At 40.8% G+C, this 20,859-nt stretch overlaps 2 protein-coding genes across 7 annotated transcripts in view; both read right to left on the minus strand.

The window, feature by feature from the left end:
* Positions 1–765: 765 nt before the first annotated feature.
* srp19 (signal recognition particle 19kDa) lies at positions 766–7,094 on the minus strand. Of its 2 annotated transcripts, NM_001011122.1 has the most exon segments (6): positions 766–1,337; positions 2,684–2,795; positions 3,108–3,179; positions 4,479–4,554; positions 6,321–6,389; positions 6,986–7,071. In NM_001011122.1, coding segments are annotated over 5 exon segments (429 nt in total). In that variant the 5' UTR covers positions 6,359–6,389; positions 6,986–7,071; the 3' UTR covers positions 766–1,206.
* A 4,518-nt stretch (positions 7,095–11,612) lies between these two features.
* Positions 11,613–20,859, minus strand: part of apc (adenomatous polyposis coli) — a 68,646-nt gene continuing 59,399 nt past the window's right edge. For all 5 annotated transcript variants that reach the window (XM_004910465.4, XM_002936411.5, XM_004910464.4 and 2 more), the window contains one exon: positions 11,613–20,816. In XM_004910465.4, coding sequence (XP_004910522.1) covers positions 14,279–20,816 — 6,538 coding nt within the window. In that variant the 3' untranslated portion in view covers positions 11,613–14,278. The remainder of the gene's footprint in view (positions 20,817–20,859) is intronic.

Below are 20,859 nucleotides of genomic sequence, written 5' to 3' on the forward strand. Positions count from 1 at the left end.
TGGGCAGACCTCCAGATCAGAAGATTAAACATAGCTAAAATGTCTGAGGCTAATGTCAGACCAGGCGTATCGTTTTGGCAAGACCTCCATAGTCTCCTACCTGTGCCTGCACCCGAATGAATGGAATACGCTCAGGTGCAGGCACATGTAGCCGAAATATGCATAGAAACGCGAGAATTTGCATTCTCTTGGGTTTTTTATGTGGATATTGGCTGCACCTGAGCATATTCCATTCATTCGGGTGCAGGCACAGGTAGGAGACTATGGAGGTCTTGCCAAAACGATACGCCTGGTCTGACTTTAGCCTATCACAACTTATTTTAGCTCAGCATTTTATATTCACTACTGAGCCAGTTGTTACAGTTCAGCCTTACTGTTTGCTATCAGAATTAATAAACAGGGTCTTGCTGCGGCTCAAGAAGGTATTACAATCTGCAATACGTATGATTGTCAGAAAATGTTTTTACTAGACATTTTTTCTCTAAGCCTGGAATTGGGAGTGATGTCCTGTACTGACAATCACCTATGATGAGGCCAGCAGAGGCGCACTGCCTTGTGACCAAGTGGCATTGGGATCCTCCTATCTGAAACAGCCAAGTACTGACCAGCCTATGCCTTTTTTTCCCATTTTAATGCACATGAATAACAAAGGTTACTGAAACCATCGAGTGTGAAACAAAACAGTAGTTACAGATAACATTTATGTGGCTAAATGTTCCATCATATTTCCCAACTCATCTACTCAAAATAACATGGAGAACTTCACACATTTCCAATCATTGTTTATTCCTTTGTAAAACTGGGTACATGGTCAACTGATAGACCCATTGGCCTTTGCTCAAAAAAAAAAAAAAATTAAATAAAACAATCTTGAATTATAGGCAGAAGAAAAAACAGCATTTCCATGGTGTACTCCAAGGCCTTGCTTGCTCCAATAAAACAAAGGCCACAGATGGAGTTCAAATGATTGCCTCTTTGCTGCTTTATTATAGGGGAGATGAACATTACATTACCGTTACTTTCAAAAGAGTTCTTGGGAAAACAAACAGGAGTTTTGTGCCAATGAACCTATATAATCAAACAGAGCTGTATTTACTAAGCACTTCTGAGGTCTGAAACGTTACTTTCCAGAAATGGAGCGTTAAGTTCCCCTTGAGTCTAGCACCACTCCTACTCCTTACAATGTCTATTTCAGGCGAAAACAAATCATTTCTTCTTCTTTTTGTTCTTCTTGCCACCTTCGCCCTGTTGCGCACTTTGGTCTCCACCTCCACTCTTCTGTGTTCTGGTCTTCAGCTTTGGAATTTCTTCCGCTACTCGCAGCATTATGGCTTTCCCTACAACCAAATGGAAATATCTAAATGAGAGGTCAGAAACAGCATAGCTTTGAGAAATATGACATATCAGAACAGTAGTTCACCCTGCACCAACCTTTTTTTTTTTTTTTCTTACTACTGTTTCCCTGTAATATTGGGAGGATTTTAAACCAACATATCACAGACGAGCTGCTATTATTTTTAGTATATATATATATAATCAATCCAAATAGTGTCAGCACTCCAAGGCTCAATATTTTGCGGGGTACACAGCCAAAATGTAAGTATGCAGAAAGTAATCATCATCATCATGATTTTTACTTTATAGTCAGTTATGCATTCAATACACTTGAGATTGTTTTGAACTACAAGACCCTTGGTGCTGGCTGTGTTTTATTTTGTATTCCGTGCACATGGGCGGCTATTTATTAGCATTTTGGAGTGAGGTGCTGTCGTGAGGACTTATATATATTATATTATATACACACACATACACACAGTAGCATATAAATGTAATTTGTATCTCCATACCTTATGCCTGATAAAAATCATTTAAACATTAGATAAATCTTAATATAATTGTTTTAGCTCTAAGGATTCATTATATCTTAGCTGGGATCAAGTATAGGGTACTGTTTTATTGTTGCAGAGAAACTTTCTAGACAATCTGCCGTAATTCAGAGCTTTCTGGATAATGGGTTTACAGATAAGGGATCCCATATCATCAGACATTTATAAGATCCTACACTTTATATTTCATATGTGAAGACTAGAACCAATTTCGATTTTTCTTTTTCACAATTTAAATTTCGTTACGCTAAAAAAACTCAAATCCGCATTATGATTCAAAACTCAAATGTCTGGCATTTATGCAAGTGCAAAAACCTTAAATGTAAAACTTCCCCATCTAAAAGCTTGTGAGTTTCTATAGAAGTCAATGGGAGTTGTCCTCGGCAAAGTCAAGCCATATCTGTAAACTTGAATTCTTCTAGTTTTACGAGTTTGTAAACTTGAAAAATTTGAGTTTTTCGAATGAGTTTTCTTTAGTATTAAATAAGTGAGCATTCGTTACCTGCAGCAGACCAAGTATCTGCCTGTGTGGCATTAGCCTTCATGTCTGGATATAAATTTAGGATACATACTATTTTCAGGTATTTCCATATTATTTTAGGTTTCCACATTTTATGCAGGGAAGCCTAGCAACGTGTGGCAAATTTTGTTGCTGTTTATTTTACACTACATAATAAATCTTCCCCTTAGTGTATCCGTTACTGAGCAAATGGTAGAACTGTATGCTGCTGCTGATAGACAGATTGTTACATGAAAACTATAAGAAAGGAGAGGCTTGCAGCAGCTCCGAGGCTTACTTGATGAAAGTTTATCGACACAACTGCTTCCATCTTCGTTCCTAAGCTGCACCCGCACTCTGCCCCTAAATTGTGTATCTCTGTTCCACTCCCGAGTGTACATTTTATCCCCCTGTGCAGGAGAAACAGTGGCATCAGTAACAATGCTCTTATGAGAACACAAATCAAAAAACAAAACATACCATATCAAACAATGGAAAGGTACATCCCAGTGCTTCATGGTACCCACTCTCCTAACGCGTTTCGCACCACTAGGTGCTTCATCAGAGGAGGACCTCCTCTGATGAAGCACCTAGTGGTGCGAAACGCGTTAAATTGTATACTGTTTCAGGACCTTTCAGTGTAATATAACTTAGGTTCTCTTCCTCAATCTATTTCCTTATTGATTGCATATGAGAACACAAGCAAGAACAAAAAGCGTCACCTCCACAACTGCATTCAGCTTGTTGGCACGACAGATATCTGCAATCTCAGAACATGTCGGGTTCTGCACAGCCTGGGTGGGAACAAAACAGAATGCATATTACTGGGCCTGTGAATATTCCAATCATGCAGCATATGCAGAAGCAGCTAGCTGCACATACACTTACCACTGCCTCTGGGCTCTGCTTAAAGGGTCACTAAACCGTCACTTTTTTATTTAACCCTATGGATTTGCCTAATGGCAATATTGAGGAAAGGATTTATATTTATATTTCGTTTGTTGTACCTCCCCAGTAACAATATTACTGGCTCAGTTTGTAGCTTTGCAAAGTGCTGGTAGGCCAAGTTGAGATTGTTTCCACTGGAAAAGAGGCGCTTTATAAATATATAAAGGGGATCATATAATAATTTCTCTAATGCTTTATTTACCTGTAGGTCCTTCCAGCAGATACAAGGGCACCCATTCCTATTATAAGCAGTGAGGTTATATCTACGTATTAGGAAAGGGTTTTTTTTACTGTGAGAGCTGTGAAGTTGAGGAATTCCCTCCCTTAATCAGTTGTACTGGCAGATACATTGTATAGCTTCAAGAAGGGGTTGGATGGCTGTTTAGCATATGAGGGAATACAGGGGTATGGGAGATAGCTCTCAGTACAAGTGAGGGAATACAGGGTTATGGGAGATAGCTCTCAGTACAAGTGAGGGAATACAGGGTTATGGGAGATAGCTCTCAGTACAAGTGAGGGAATACAGGGGTAGGGGGATAGCTCTCAGTACAAGTGAGGGAATACAGGGGTAGGGGAGATAGCTCTCAGTACAAGTGAGGGAATACAGGGGTATGGGAGATAGCTCTTAGTACAAGTGAGGGAATACAGGGGTAGGGGAGATAGCTCTCAGTACAAGTGAGGGAATACAGGGCTATGGGAGATAGCTCTCTGTACAAGTGAGGGAATACAGGGTTATGGGAGATAGCTCTCAGTACAAGTGAGGGAATACAGGGTTATGGGAGATAGCTCTTATTACAAGTTGATCCAGGGACTGGGGTCCAATTGCCATCTTGGAGTCAGGAAGGAATTTTTTCCCCTCTGCGGCAAATTAGAGAGGCTTCAGATGGGGTTTTTTTGCCTTCCTCTGGATCAACTAGCAGTTAATACACATTAAAGGTTGAACTTGATGGACCTGTGTTTTTTTTTTTATTCAACCTTACTATGTTTACATTAATCTAAGCAGCCACTGGTCCTTCCGGTCATGCTACCCCTGCTGCCATATGCACCACGCGGGAAGGCTTGTGCCAGCCAATATATACACCAGTGGTGTAACTTGGGAGCTGTGTCCCATCACAATATAATATACTGTTGCATAGTTTCCTTACCTTTTCTATGGGAATGCGCCTTCCCTCAGCAATAGTTTTCTTACTGTTTAAGTAAGCTGGATAAATGCAGATGAACCTGTAGAGGCAAACAGAGCACATGTATATTGGGTTTTTGACAGCAATTAACCTTTCCTTCATTTTTAAAAGTCACCAGCAGAGAAGCTGCAGGTTACAGTTACAGATTCTTTTCCAGAATTAGAGTAAGCTGTTCAACTAGTTGTACTGTTACTAAGGAATCTGTGCAATGCTTTTAGACAGAACAATAAGATTGTAAGCTCTGTGGGCCATGCCATTCCAAGATACCACTTCACTGACCCTGTTTTTAGCACTGCCATCTGGGGACATTTATCACCTGATATTTATATTATAGCCATCCCAAAAACATGGAACACAGGGAGGGGCAGACACCTACACAATTTCTCACATGACTTGAGAAGTAGAGACAGACAAATTGGGAAATAGCCGATTGAGTGCTGTAAAGCAAGAGTGACCTACAACAGAGACCTTTCTCGCACACCCTTAACTCTCCATAAATTAAGCGCCCGGTGCTCACTGCCAGAGGGATCGGCACCCTCCAAAAATCCAGAATAGTCAAACAATACAATGGCACTCAGGGCTACAAAAGGGACAAGCCCTTAATTCCAATTTTTTATTGCGGTAGTGCAGTAAAGCAAGAGTGACCCAAGCCATTTTCAGATCAGAACACAAGTCTATGATTACTCTGGTACAGCCTTGGATTTACTAGGAGCCATCTGGTTCTGCTTTATAGGGCGTCAGGCTCATCTTGTCTATATGTTACAATACATAAGAACATAGCCTCTTATACGGACATATACTGGGGTGTAGGCAACTTGTTTTGCCCTTGGTCTTACAAGCCATCTGCTCTTATGCTAGTGCATAACAAAACCCAATGCTTTAGGGCTCTGGCACACAGGGAGATTAGTCGCCCACGACAAAACTCCCTGTTCGCGGGCGACTAATCTCCCTGAGTTGCCTTCACCTGCCATCCCACCGGCAAAAATGTAAGTCGCCGGTGGGATGGCACATGTGGCGGCGTGATTTTGCCCGCGAACAGGGAGTTTTGTCGCGGGCAACTAATCTCCCCGTGTGCCAGAGCCCTTAGGGTGAAGACACACTGAGCTACTAGTAGCAGCTACTTTTTCATGGCTACTAAACTCCAGAAAATACCCTGCCATAGACAATACCAAGAATTGCCTCTGCTAAAACACACAGAGACAATTATCAGTAAATGATCAGCATTGTCTATTTTAGCAGTAGCTGCTACTAGTAGCACAGTGTGTCTTCACCCTTAGGGCTGTGAAACACGGGGAGATTTGTTGCGCGGCAAACAATATCCCCATGTGTCACCGCCCTTAAGCCAGACCAGGCTGCTGCTTTTTTGCCAGACAAAGGAAGAGTTCCAAGAAAATAAATACCCCAGCATGCCAAATAAAATGACCACATTTTCAGAACCAACACAGACTACATTAAATCATAACACAGGTATGGGACCTGGGGTTTCTGGATAAGGGGTCTTTCCATAATTTGGATTACAATACCTTAAGTCTACTAAAAAAAAAAAAAAAACTAAGCATTAAATAAACCCAACAGAATTGGTTGCCTCCAATAAGGAATTTCTTAGTTGGGATCAAGTACAAGGTAACCTTTTCCTTTTTCTAAATTATTTGATTATATTGGAGATGGCCTTTCAATAATCAGAACTTTCTGGATAATGAACGTACTGAATGTTTCTGGATAACAGATCCCGTCCCCAGCTATCTATAAACACAGCTGAAAGTAACCCAGGGCTAAATGGCTTCCCCCCCAGCATAACTTGCTTACCTGTCAACACTTGCATGGGATTTCTCCAAGTTCGCCATTCTTTATTATGTTGTAAAGGTCTGAACAGCCCTTCATGTTAGAAGAAAGGGAGATATGTTAAATAAAAGCTGTAGTTGGCCCCAACACCTACATTCGAATGGCACAGACAGAAGCAGAGACCAAATGCCCCCTCCATGGGCACCTTCCCACCGATCAATGGGTTATGGGCACTGATAGCAGCTGGCAGGTCAGAATGACATTCTAAACAGACCCTGGCATTTCAACTGCAGTCACCTTGCCAATGGGGCGTTTGTATGGGGCGTATGACTGGGTACCGGCTAGGGTTTGTATGCAGGCTATGGGGGGCACTGCTACAGGCTGGGTTGTTGCGCTGGGCCCCACATACAGCCATGGTGTGCCTCTCTCACACACTCACTCACTCACACACACACTCACTCACTCACACACACACACACTCACTCACACACACTCACTCACACAGTGCGGCCGCCTAATTAATGACGAGCTACAATAATACCCAGCAGAGCAGCCTGTGCTGCACCCTTCTATACACCGCTCGGTATTATAATGGCTATTACAATGGTTTCCCACTATTCCATGGAATGCACGGAGTAGAGATTAAACCCAGAGCGGCGCGGAAACATCTCACATATTAATATACCCACCGCTCTCCTCTGGGTACAGCTACCGCACAGCCCTTCTCATTACGCCCCACGGCCCTTGCTGACTCGCGTTTCCGCACAGCAAGATCATAAAACCGGAAACAGTCACGCTTTTGGCGCACACACACAGCCAATCGCAGGTTTGCGTTCCAAGCCTCATTTCCGCGTACTGCTAAAATGTTTGCGCAATTGTGTTCTATGTTAGTTAGGTAGTTACATAGGGTTGAAAAAAAGACCAGTGTCCATCAAGTTCAACCCATCCAAGTAAACCCAGCACACCTAACCCACATCTACCAATCTATACACTCACATACATAAACTATAAATACAACCACTAGTACTAACTGTAGATATTAGTATCACAATAGCCTTGGATATTCTGATTGATCAAGAACTCATCCAGGCCCCTCTTAAAGGCATTAACAGAATCTGCCATTACCACATTACTAGGAAGGGCATTCCACAACCTCACTGCCCTCACCGTGAAAAACCACCTACGCTGCTAGTTAGTAATAGCTGAGCTGAAATATACAAACTAGGGTAGAAACGCGGCCCTCGTTAAGCATACCCCTCGCCAAAAGACAACATTTTAAAGCAACTTTATAATACCCTTTAATAATGTTTCTGTTTCTTCATGTATACCTTACCGAGAAACCTTCAAATGAGATGAACTTGCGCTCCAAGAGCTTAGGAGTAGACGTACAAATAGAAACAAAGTTTTGAAAATAGTGTAGTCATACCTCCCAACATTTTGAAAACGGAAAGAGGGACAAAAAAAATGTGCAGTGCGGCAAATTTTTTTGACCATGCCCATTTTTGCAACCACACTCCCTAAATATCACTCCCATTTGACAGGTTATTTAAAGTCTGAACACATTTCTGTGGGTTTTGGGGTCTTGTTTTATGTGTTAATACAGTTTTGCTGAAAAAGGTGAAATTTAAACTATGAGTCTCAGCTCCCCCAAGGGACCTGTTTAGCTTATTAGTTACAATTGTATCTCAGTGCAGGTGGCGCTTGTTAACTTTCTGGGCTCTCTGCCAAAAGCTACTTATTTAATTAAAAGCAAGAAACAATGTATCTAAGCGCAGGTGACGCTCGTTAAGATTTCTGGGCTCACTACCAAAAGCTACTTTTAATTAAGGCTGATGCCAGACGTGGCGTAGGGCTGCTACTTGTGCCTGCACCGGAATGAATGAGATACGCTCGGGTGCAGGCACAAGTAGCAGGCGTAGGGCTGTATTTTTGCCAAGCGTTTTTCCGCTTGCCGAAAATATCAGCCCTATGCCACATCTAAATGTGTATCTTTTTTAGCTTCAGTGCAGGAGATCAAAGGGAAATGAGGGACTTTTCATTAAGAATCCAGGACTGCGGGTTGAGCTGTAAAAAGAGGGGCTGTCCCACGAAAATCGGGACAGTTGGGAGGTATGGTGCAGTATACGTTCACACAACCTTTGTGGTACCACACAGTTAAGGGGTTAATTAAGGTGTTTTGCACCACACCAAACTAAGGCATGTCGTCCTTCAAAACACTGTGATTTACAACAACAACAAACATTTGTAAAGCGATTTTCTCCTGTAGGACCCAAAGCGCATATTTAGTTTACACCTTTTTTACTTACAAGCCCCACTGATGTAAAAAGTGTTGGGAAGCCACACAAGCATGAGAAATGTTCCTTGAGGATGAAAGATAAAAAGTGTGATTGGCTATTGGTGGCCTTATGTGCACTGCTGTCCTGCAGGTGCAGGAGGCTCTGATTGGAGTAAAACTATGTTTTTCAAAAACTTGTCTCCATTCAAAAATGGGCACCTATTTTAAGACCACTAGGAGCAACATCAAAGGGAACGGTGAGCACCGTGTTGCCCCCGAGCCATTGGTTGGGTATCACTGCCTTAGGGGTTAGTAGATGGGTTTTCACAACTGATTAGAAACGCACCAGGCCTTAAAATAATCCCCTCTTTGTAAGCTTCAGGCTTCATATCTGCCCAAATGACTCTGGTACAAATGTGCCTAATTTCCATAAAAAAATGTCACTCATATTTAGATGAAACGTCAGGCTTGTGACATCATCTGGGTGCCCCCAGGGAACACCACGCTGTAGAGGAAAAGATGCCGGCAATGAGATTAACTCACAGGCAGTGGTTCTGGAGTAGGAGCCAGGGGAAGATAAATTGATAAGTGGTTTTAAACACTCCAATATATGAGTGCAATTTTAATTGGAAATTTGTAGTTATAAAAGGTTTTTATACTATTAAGACATATTTGTTCAATAGTCTTTTGGGCAGAACTTAAGTCTGAAGCTTACAAATGGGGGATTATTTAAACAATTACAGAGGAAGGAAAAAAAAAAAAAAAAAAAAAGGAGAAGCTAGAAGAAAAATCTAAAGTGAGGCAAGTTCGTTTAGTGTACTTTGACAGAATAGGGTTCTGTATGTTCAACCAAGTGTTCCATATTGTTTAAAATTTTTCGGGGCAGCCACATTCTAGACAGGTAAGTTTCTGACGTGGAAGCAAATCATTTAGTTTTCGCCAGAATTGTAGAGATTTCCAGTGCATTTGGATTGCCTTTTTAGCATAATATAACAATTGTAAATAACACATTCAGAGTAAGACCGGAGCTAAAAGGCTCCTGTTATCCCAAGTAAGCATAATTCAGGGTAGCGAATATTTGGAGTTAATTTCTCATTAATGTATTGAGGTACCTCTTTCCAGAATCTTTGGATTACAGGGCAAACCAAAAATCATGAAAAATGGACCCTATCTCTTGCCTACACTTAAGGCATTGATCTGAGACTCCGTTGTATATTTTAGCCAAGCAACAAGGAGTCAGATATGTCCTGTTTAGAAGTTTTATTTGTACATACCTGTCCCTCATAGAAATGGACAGTTCTGGAACCAATTTAAGAGCATCCGTCCACATCTCTTCATCTAGTTCTGGAATACCCATTTATTCCTGGTCTTCTCTAGAGGTGATGGGCCTCATGTGGGCAATATAGCATATAGCCAGTATAATGACTTCGTCAGGTCTTGTCTATGTAGGTAGACCTCTAGGGTTGTTTCAGTTAACGTTATTAGCCTGGTGGGAAATTACATATCAAAGGCATGCCCCAGCTGCAGATACCTAAACCTCATATCTGGTGAGGGGCGTGGAGTGGAGCTAAGTTTTCACACAGCGACACAAACTCTGAGTTGGATTGAGACCAGGGCTGTGACTGGGCCATTGTAGGGCATTTTTCATCAGAAGGGAATTGACAAGTTGTTAATATTGTGAAAAAGAACAGCTTGGAGCGAACATCCTTTGTTGTTGCAAAATGTGCCTTTTACCAAAGATGTTTCTATATAGTATTGACCCACAACCTGCAGGTTTACCTTTCGGTCAGGTGGATGATGGTTAAACCCCATTGAGGGTTCGGGTTGCATGCGGGTCTTAATACTTACAAAGCTTTGTGTAACATGCAGTGTTTAGTAGCCCTTTAAAAATACTTGCTTATATGTTAGTTTTAGTCTAACTGGTCCTTTAATATTAGGTCTTACATAAAACAGCAAAGCCTATTGAATAGTTGCAATAAAACCACCAAGGATCACTTCCATTTGCCAGCAGAGAGAAGTGCAATTAGATTCTACTCACCTGCAACATCCCGGGCGAAAAGATCCTTGTGGCACTGTGGGAGCTGGTCTACTCCATCCCTGATGTTTTCATTGTGGCTACTGTATGAATCACACTGTACTGTAAGCTCTTTTGGGCGTGTACCTGTACTGTAAGCTCTTGTATTGGTTATTTGTTGTTTTAGTATGTAATCTGCAAGTTCAGTGTATAAACCCATATTATTGTACAGTGCAGTGCGGTATGTTGGCACTTTATAAATACATATTATTATAATAATTATGTAAAGGCTTCAGCCAGAAAAACTTGGCCAGTAACAATGTATCCATTGCACAGGGCACAGGGCCTGAGGTGCAGCAGCCCTATCCCAATGCTGATACAGGGAGCCTGCAATCTTTCCTTCTCTGTCCAACAGTGACCTTGTATACTTTCAGCAACTCTACTTGCTAGGGAGTTGCGGCAAAATAAACAGGGAAATGATAATATATAGCAAACAGCGACTATGTGCTTACTGCCTATCCCGCGGCTCTAATGTGTTCACCTATTCCTCCCTTCTAGAAACCTTCAGACTTGCCTTATACAGATATAAAGTGAAGGTTAAAAACAAAATACATAGCAGCATCAATTAGTGATACATTATGGGATCCTTTATCAGGAAACCAATTATCCAGAAAGCTCTGAATTTTGGGAAAGCCATCACCCATGGAGTCCATCTTAAGCAAATAATTCTAATTTTAAAAGCAAATTTCTTTCTCTGTAATAATAAAACACTACATTGTACTTAACCCCAAGTAAGATATAATTAATCTCTATTGGAGGCAAAACAATCCTATTGGGTTCATTTAATGTTTAAATTCACTTTTAGCAGACTTAAAGTATGGAGATCCAAATTATGGAAAGATCTCTTATCTGTAAAACCCCGGCCCCCAAGCATTCTGGATAACCTGTAACCGATGTTACAAGCACTAAAACAAATGTAAAACAAAAAACCACACACAAATAGCCCCAAGTACAGAACACAAGCAAACAAAGTTTCAAGTTGTTTTTTATTATAAAAACTGTAAAATTCACTTTGCATACTACCTTGGCAAAAAAACGTGTGAATTATATTTAAAGGGGAAAAAGCTTTTTCATTAAATTATTCAGGGAAAAGCGTGACTTTCACAGGACTGTAATAATTTAAGAAGGTAAAAAATATTTACGATAGTAAAAGAATTGGGGAAGAAAGCACTACTTATATTGAGACAAAATAATGGAAACACCATCGAAATGTACTGTTATTCAATGTTTTTATATTTTCCTAAGCAATTTAATGTATTTTGTATGCATTTCAGATTAAACTGTGAATCTTTGTCTGCTTGATTGAAATGAGCACTGTAATAAGTTGCCTACTAAGTGCACGAACATTAGATATGCAGCAGATTGTGATGGCATAGAGCAGGGAAGGGCAAGCTGGAGCCATTGTGGAATTGACTTATCTGCTGCTTATGCAGCTACACCATCCACATATGGTTAAATACAACTCCCAGCAATCTGTCCTCACTGATGTTTGTGGAATTTGGGGGTTGCAGCAAGTTTCCTGGGCCTGGCATATTTCAAACAAGGTTTAAGTGCAATAGAAGAAACAGCAGTACAAACCTGAAGCACAACGGCAGGGACAGATGGACATTTAACATAAAATATGTAAAATATAAAGATGAAAGAACCTACACAATCGTAAAGGCAGAGAAAGAACTAAATCTTCAAACCTCACTAAATATCAGCAAAATCCTTCCTTGCATATTACAACTGGGATATGGTAGGGTTGCCATTTGGAATCACAATGAAGAACCAAGGGCAATGCATTTGATGCATTTCACTTCTCTAAGGACAGGTGACCTGGGGAATCATTTGTAACTCTAATCTCCGTATCTTGGTGGATTTAGGTTTTGAAAAATTCCAAGAAACATCATGAAAAAATTATGGGAATTAAAAAAAACAAAAAACCCCACTATAGGCACATTATAATATCACAAACTACCCTTTACTCATCTCTGCATACAGCCCAAAGGCCCCCAAATCGACAGCCTTATTTATGACCATTTCTTAATCTAACTGGACAAATCAAGTTTGCCATGTTTTTAGAGAGAAAATTTGCCACTGCCCTAAGGCAGAGTGGTTCAAGAAGTCACCCAAGTGATTTCCAGCTTGGCAAATATTAGTAGCCACCCCTCCCCTTACCAGTCTATGGCAATCAAAGTGACAATTTCCTGACTCCATAAGTGCACTAGCGGGTCCAGTCAACTGCCACAGAAATAATAGTGTTATTCCAAGCCTCGCCGATAACTGCCTTATCTAAAACTAAAAATGTAAGTGTGAGTGGATGTATTATGGGAGCTAAAGGAGGCCTTCAAACATACTTTGCCATAATTATGTCTATGCATTGTAGAATTTTAGCCAAGCAACCAAAATTCACACACCATGCTGAATTGACAGTAATTCCATCATTACCACATGATGTTCAAATCTTTAGGATTTCTGGCAGCACATGACTCTGCCTTCTGTTGAAAATGTTTGGGCATTCCAATAAACATACATAAAAATCACTGTAGCAAAATGGGGTATTAAAACCACTTTACAATATAGCCTACAACATGTTATTTACTAATTATTCAGATAATGTTTGGTGCTTCCATTATTTTGTCTATCTCCTGCATTTGGCAACACAGTTAACATTTGTTTTTAACCAGTACTGCAAACAAAAGTGACCTTTTCCCTTCATTCGTTAATCAGACATACAAAAATACAGCATGTGCATGCCACCTAACAGTTCACAATAAAGACAAATTAGAATTTACATACAGTATTAATTTATTCAGAAATGTTCACTTAGGTCAGGTAGAGACATTCCGTCTCCTTCATAAAAGAGCAGCCATCTTACCTCAAATACCAGAATATACAACATACAGCATAGCAAAGGACTACTTTGAGAAAACACCGTCCCCGGAGAAGTTATCCTGGGCAGCAATTTACCAGTAACACAGATTTCCTTTTCTTGCGGAGCACAAAAGTTGTGCAAATTGTTACACCACAGCTACTGTACCTATGCACGATGGGAGCAGAAACCGTTACTTCAGAAAATGACCGAACTGTCATTCCTGTCATGCAGTAAAGCGAGGCCAGGGACAGTCCTTGATAAAAATTCAGTAGGAACCATATTACTGTGAATTTCACAGTCACATGGTTAGTTGCACACTTAAACCGATTCACAATTACTAAAACAATACTTTTTCTGCATAAATACCGGTTATCCCTGATGTGGTTATGCCAGTTAAGAATCCTAGAACATAGTGAAACAACTACATTAAGTAGGGTTTATGGTAGCATCCATTATTGTAAAGGGAGACAGAATCAGTGGCAAGGAACATCCGATTACTAAAAAGTCCACCAAAGACCAAATATTTTATTATTATTTTTTGCTACTGAAGAGGTTTATGGAAAATGTTTCTAGAAATTTTCTTGCCAGTGTTTTAAGGATTTTGTTGGTATCCTGCAGTAAATGATGGATGGATTTGTTTTTAAATTATGGCTTCCTAGACAACTCCCATTAAAAGTAAAATATATTTACAGGCTTTTTTCTTATATACGTTTGTCTTTGAACAATATACATTAACAGCTTAAAATAATACATCAGAGTTTTCTTAGAAGTTCGTTTCACACCGAAGTCACCAGATAGGAACCAGAGTGCCTTTTGGGGCTCTGAGAGCCACTAGAGTCTGTTGTTTCTGTTTTGGAGTCTCGTTTCTTTGTACTATTAGTCACAGGGGTGGGTATCTGGGATGGCCGCGATGTGCTGCTCTCTGCGGTGCTTTTTCTGGGACTGGGGTTATAGTTAAAGGGTGTGACGCGGGCTGCAACAGTTCCACTTGGTGAGCTGTGTTTGCTCGAGCTGCTTGAGCTAAATGGTGTACGCTCAGCAACAGTATTTTCATTTGTCTCTTGCTGGTTGTTTATTAGAGTCTTTGGGTCAGTTCCCTTTGTATCTGAGCCATCTAGTTTAATAAAAGATTTCTGCCTATTTTCCAGTAAAGGTACGTTCCCGTTCCCCGAATTGTGCCTGGTATGGCAGTCCTTTACTGCCTCTTCCTTCTGACCCTGATCTAAAACATTATCAATAACTGGTGGAGAATTCCCAGTAGGAGACCTTCCTGATCTTGGATTATTAATTGGGCAATCCTCTATCCTTACCCATACATCCTCGGTTTTAGAAACAGCAGGGGCCATTTGGTAAACTAAAGTTTTAGATTCTAAACTACAACTGGACTCTGCAATAGTGTTTGATGAGCCATTACTGGGGGTCTCAAGAATTTCACTTTCTTTTATTTTTCTCCAAGTTCCTTTTGCAGAAGATGAGCACTCTGATTTAGGTCCGAGAAAGGAACAAACTTGCTGCTTTTCATCTTCACTCTTTGCTTTTTCACTAGATTCGGATGAAGCAGAAAGAATGGATGATGAACTTCCAGTTCTTCTCCACGTACTAACACGGGGAAGTGAAGATGAATGCTTACTGTGTTCACGTTTCCACGTACCTGATCGCGTGATTGGAAGCCTGGATGGAGACTCTGAATGTGATCGACTTATGTCATGACGTCTGCGGCTATCACCATGTTCTGCAGCAGGGTTCAGGTTGGGGGGCATTTTTCGCCATCCCCCAGCTTGAATGGAGTGCGTTGATAAAGACATATCAGGAAGAGAAGGGCTTAAAGCTGGTGTCTGGGTTTGAGACCTTGTTGGAGAATCTGCTCTAGAGGAGGAAGATAAGGACTCAAATGAAGCAGATTCTTCCAATTTCCTCCTTAATGTAGGGCTAGGTGCTTCCTTAATAAAGGTAGACTGGCGCACCAAAGCAGGTCTCTCAGATCGGTCAGATTCACTTCCACTGGATTTTGTCGAGGACATTCTGGACAGCTCTACTTTTTTGTTTGGCCCAGTGTTTACATTTTGGTTCAAACCTTTTGATGCAGATTCACTTCGAGGTATACTGCTAGGCGTTTTGGGCAGTCCTGATTGTTTGCTAAGGTTTGGTTGGCTTAGCTGCCTCCCTGGAGATGTATAAGACATTCTTCCTGAGCCAGATGATTTTGTAGATGCTGTACTAGGAGATGATGTCCTTGGCAATTGAGAAAATTTGTTTGGAGGACTTATTCCATTTCTACCAGGTGAAATAGAGTTCCGACCAGGAGACTGCAAAGGTCTGCTTAATTGTTGTGAAGATGGCCTTGAAGAAACAGAATCCCTAGATCCTGACCTGGAGTTTCCTTTACTTGATCCACCTGATGTTGATGACTGCCTGCTACCATAGAAAGATTCTGATTTTAAAGGTTTTGATCCTTTGGGTGAATTACTCAAACTCTGGTTTTCATTTGGACTTTTGGATGGTGCATTTTTAAAAACAGGTCCTTTTTTTGATACAGGACTTGTGCTGGGAGAGCTAGCACGAACACCAGGAATATGGATCATTGTTCGGCCACGGGAGATTGAAGGCATATTTGTTTGTACTGATTGCTTACAATGACTTGAGAAGTCTGAGCTGGATCGTGATTTCCCTGTTATTAAGCTCTTATAAACTTTTTTGCCCCCTTTTATTCCTTTAGGTTCGTCTTCAGTTTTTTTATTTTCAAGTGCACTTTTATCACTGGGCTTTACAATTTTTGGCCCTTTGTTACAAGTGATGGTCTTTTCCTCCTTGTCCGAAGTAAGATGAAATGGGGATCCCAAGGAAATTCCTGATTTCAATGACAGAATTGAATCAGAATCTGAAGATCCTTGTCGAGAGAGTGAGCCAGCAGCAGCAGCTTGATGTAAACGACTCACTATTGAATTGGCACCTTCCTGAATTGCTTTCCAGTCAAAGTTTTCAGAGTCTGGGGAAAAAGCATTTTCAGAATCAGGACTTTGAAGATCTCTCAGGTCCAGAGTAAGATCTGGTTCCTCAGCCAGAATGCCACCAACACTGTTTGAACTACTTTTTTCACCTTCATTCTTTGCTTTTGAAGGCTTCTTCTTCTTGGGCATAGCAGAACTTATGCATTCCTGCAATAAATCATCTTCAGAATCTATACTCAAAGAACTAAGAGAACTGTTCCTAGAAAAACACACTGGCGTGTCCTCCACATGAAAAGATTTAGGTGCATACCCTGAAGTTTGAGGTCTGCGCAGTCCTATCTGTGTTTCAGTCATTTCTGTTTGTTTTATAGGTTCAGTTTCTTTATTATTGTTCTCCTGATCAATATCACTTAGTGAGCTCAAAGATGAATTGCGAGAAAAGCAAACAGGAGTATTTTCAATAGCAAAATTTTGCATCTTTTCATCTTTAGCACCCCCTCTGTCCTGGGTCCCTTTCGCAGCAGGACAGAATGAAGTTGGTTTGTGTACCAATGCTTTAGGTTGACCTCTTCCTTCTAAGCTCTTTGGCCCAACCTGTTCTTGTTTACCTATCTGATTTATAGCTGGATTCTCATTTTTGTATTTACCTTTTCGGTCAGTATCCTTTGTTCCCTTTTCTTTTCTCAACTCTGCCTTTTCTTTGGAAAGATCAATATCGTCATCATCGAAATCTAGGGAACTTAACGAATCATTCCTTGAAAAACAATATGGAGTCCCTTCAATTGGTGTATAATGGTGAGGAGAATCAAATGCAAATCCTTTAGTTCTCTCTTCGTTGTTTGGAATCTTTTCATTTGCATCTTTTGAGGTGTTTTTACTATTCTGTTTCCTTGGATCACTGTACTGGTTTTCGCTACTAGGGTTTAGTTTCGACTCTGTATTTTTCTTTAAGCGTCCCTTGAACTCGATACTTTGTGGCATAGGTTTTACTGGTGAGGTTGGCTTATTCTTATCAATTTCCTGCATACTTCTGTTATTACCTGAGGATGTACCAGCTGATGTGTGATTAATCTGATCCATTATTTTTTTGACTCTGTACGGTTTGTGACTTTTCCCTTTAGGCATGGCAGAATGAATGCATTCTGCAAGAATGTCACCTTCCTCAGCTTTATCCTCATCCAGTACTGAGGTAGAAGGATTTAATTTTTTACTTGCATCTGTGTCATCTGTACTCCTTCCCTCAGTAGGAATGGTGTCTCTCTTTTCTAAGTCAGTGGACAGAGAGCCAGTATTTGGCTGATCATTATTTGTCAGTTCATTTGGTGGGGACTCTATTGTGAGATCACTAAGAGAAGTTGCTGTAGAAAAATTTATTGGTGTTCCTTCAACACAGTACACTCTAGGCATATCATCTGAATGTGTGAAATTTACATGTTTTTGAGTCTGTAGTCTGTTTTGAGATGAAAGTAGTTTATATACCGGTAACTGACTTGGTTTTCTTGCAACTGGTGGTGGTGGCTTTCCAGCTGTTGGTTGGGGAACTTTCTTGTTTTTCCTTGAAGGTTTCCTTGGCATGGCAGAAATGATACATTCTTCAAGTATATCAATGTCATCGTCTGTGTCATCAAGCATATCCTTTTCTTGCTCTGATCTTTTATTCTCCTTTTTATTTAGATTGTCTGTAGACTCCTTTTCTGGCTCTGCTTCATTCCCTTGATCATTTTCCAAAACAGGTGGCATAATTTTTAGCTCTACATCTTTCTGAATATATGGTTCATCCAGACTTAAGGCACTGAGACTGGATGCACACGAGAAGCCATCAGGTGTACTCTCAGTAGCAAAATGCAAGAGAGTGTCTGCTTCCTGAAGCACTTGGACTCTTTGAATTGCAGAATGTACACCTGTCTGCTTTGCAACTTTATCCCTTTCTTCACCAGAGACTTTAGGCTTACTGCTATCTTTCTTAGCATGGACTGTTTGAGGAGGTGGTGGTGTTTTACTTCTGCTTGGAGGCATTGTTTGACCGGGGCTGTCGGGAAGATCGCTAGGGCTAATAATTCCACTAATCATGTGCTCACTTGCCACAGAGCTAGCTATAGAGCTAGCAATAGAATGACTCTCAAAACTATCTAATGAGCTCACTGAAGTGCACCTACTAAACATTAAAGGTGTTTCTTGGACATAATGTTCTGGTGGGCTTTTAGGTGTTTGCGCACCACTCTTTGATGGGGACTTAGCACCCGATGAAAACTCTACAGATTTGTGTCTAGATGAATCAGAGGGTGATATATTTGATGTTTGAAGTCTGTTGTTTTTAGTCCGTGTATGGTGTACTGAAGAACGAGTTTCATTTATGGCACCATCTTTGGAGACTGCACTCTTGTTTTCTTTAGGTTCTGTTATTTGAAGTGTGTTATTAGATTCTTGTCCCCTTGAACTTCTTTCCCGTCCTTCAATCTCATCTTCCGCAGAGGAGAGAGAAGATAAAGAACTGCCCCGTGAAAAACATATGGGAGTATCTTCTACACAATATGTTTGAATTGTCTCTTGGGTAATAGAAGGAGGCTTGCTAGAAGTTTGTTTTGGTCTATTTAGCCCAGGTCTGGTTTGGGCAGAGTTAGGATGAAGCTGATTTTGTCTCCCGGAGTTTGGCGATGGAGTTGGTGTGTTACTGCTGGACGAAACTTGCTCTTTTTTAGGTTTTTGCTTTGATGGGTTATTTGAATATGGGAAGGATGGTTTCTGTGCCGATGAAGGAACATCTGTAGGATACTTTCGGCTGTAATCAATTGGCTGTTCCCCGTGGTGTTCGTCTGAGGCATAAGGCTTAATGTTGTACTTGTTTTGTCTTTCATTTTCGTCCTCCTGTTGTTCCCCCTCAGAATAACGTTCACTAAAATTAGTTGTTTTATCATCATCATAGTCATCAACTTGACAATGAGGTTTGGAAGCTTTTGAATTGTTTGAAAGATTAGAGCCCACTCTAGACTGGTCAGCTTGGTTGTTTGTACCCCTTGATCTGGCGTAAGCAGGTGCATTTTCTGGTTGGTTGAAATGAGGAGGGAATTTTTTATGCTTTTCTTCTTTATTTTCAGTATATGAACTATATGTTGTTTTGGTGGTTCTAGGCTGCCTCTGCTCACTTTGTTTCATTTCACTGTCTATGATGTGCTTTGGTCTTGCCCACCTCTCATTCTGTGATGGGCTTTGTCTACCAGAGTTCAATTGCTCATCTGAATATTTCAGACTATAATTTATTGGTGTATCTAGTTCTGTATCGTTATCATCCATGTGATTTGCACTGTGAATTTTGTGTGCTAGGCCGGCAGGATAGTGTCCATAACTACCAAATTTACCTTCATCATCTTCAGAGTAAGACTCTACAGATGGCTTCACTTGGCCACGTTTCCCATACCCATCTGTGCTGCTGACACTGTTTAAACTGTCATTAGATGCCATTTTGTATTCCATCTTCATAAATGCTACAGGGCACCCCCTGTTGGAACTATCTCCTTTAGCAAAACTGAATGGATTTGAATGAGGGTGATTACTAGAAGGTTTCCTTTGTGAAGTTCTTTCATCTGACATGCAGTGCATTTCAGAAGCAGACCCTGAACTTCTGTCTTCCTGAACCATGTGAATATTTGATACCTCATCCATAACTTTAGAAATCTGAGCTGTAGTTGACAACTGTACACCAATACGTTTCGAGGAGTTTCCTGAATTTTCAGTGGCAGAATGGTAGTTGCTAAGTCCTGCTGTTCTTTCTCTGTCTTTTTCAGGCCTGTTACCTTCCATAGTTGGTCGAGGTGAAGATGATCCCGGTAGCACAGTTGAATTAATATATGGAGAAAGAACAGTCAAATTACCAAGGCTAAAATTGTCTGAGCGGCAAATCGAATCATCATGCCTGCTTGAATCCAGAACATACTCACTGCACAGGTTCTGCTTATGCCGTTGCTTATTGCGGTGGGTGGTTTTGGGGCTTAAATTATCAATATTGTCAAATGTTTCAGACAAATGCTGTGCATCTAATTCTGCTTCCAAAGCTTTCTGTTTCCGAACATGAAGAGATGGCACACTTGAGCCAGGGGACATAATATTGGCATCCTTGTATTTTGCAGGCCTGTTTGCCATTAAGTTTCTTAAAGCTGCAGCACTGCCCATAGCTATCATTTTGTGCTTTGAATGAATAAGGTTTTTGAGCATGCTGACTGCTCCCATGTCCCAGAGGGCCTCTTGGTCTTTTGCATTTCGTGCTGATAAATTCCACAGGGTCCCACAGGCATTGCTTACAATAGTCAAACTGTGTGATTTCAAGTGCTGTAGTAAGGTCTGCAAACAGTTGTTCTCCCTTAGGATTTGCCTGTAAATTAAGCACAAACAAAAATATTAAGGCTAAACACACT

Source organism: Xenopus tropicalis, chromosome 1, assembly GCF_000004195.4.
Source record: "Xenopus tropicalis strain Nigerian chromosome 1, UCB_Xtro_10.0, whole genome shotgun sequence".
NCBI lineage: Eukaryota > Metazoa > Chordata > Amphibia > Anura > Pipidae > Xenopus > Xenopus tropicalis.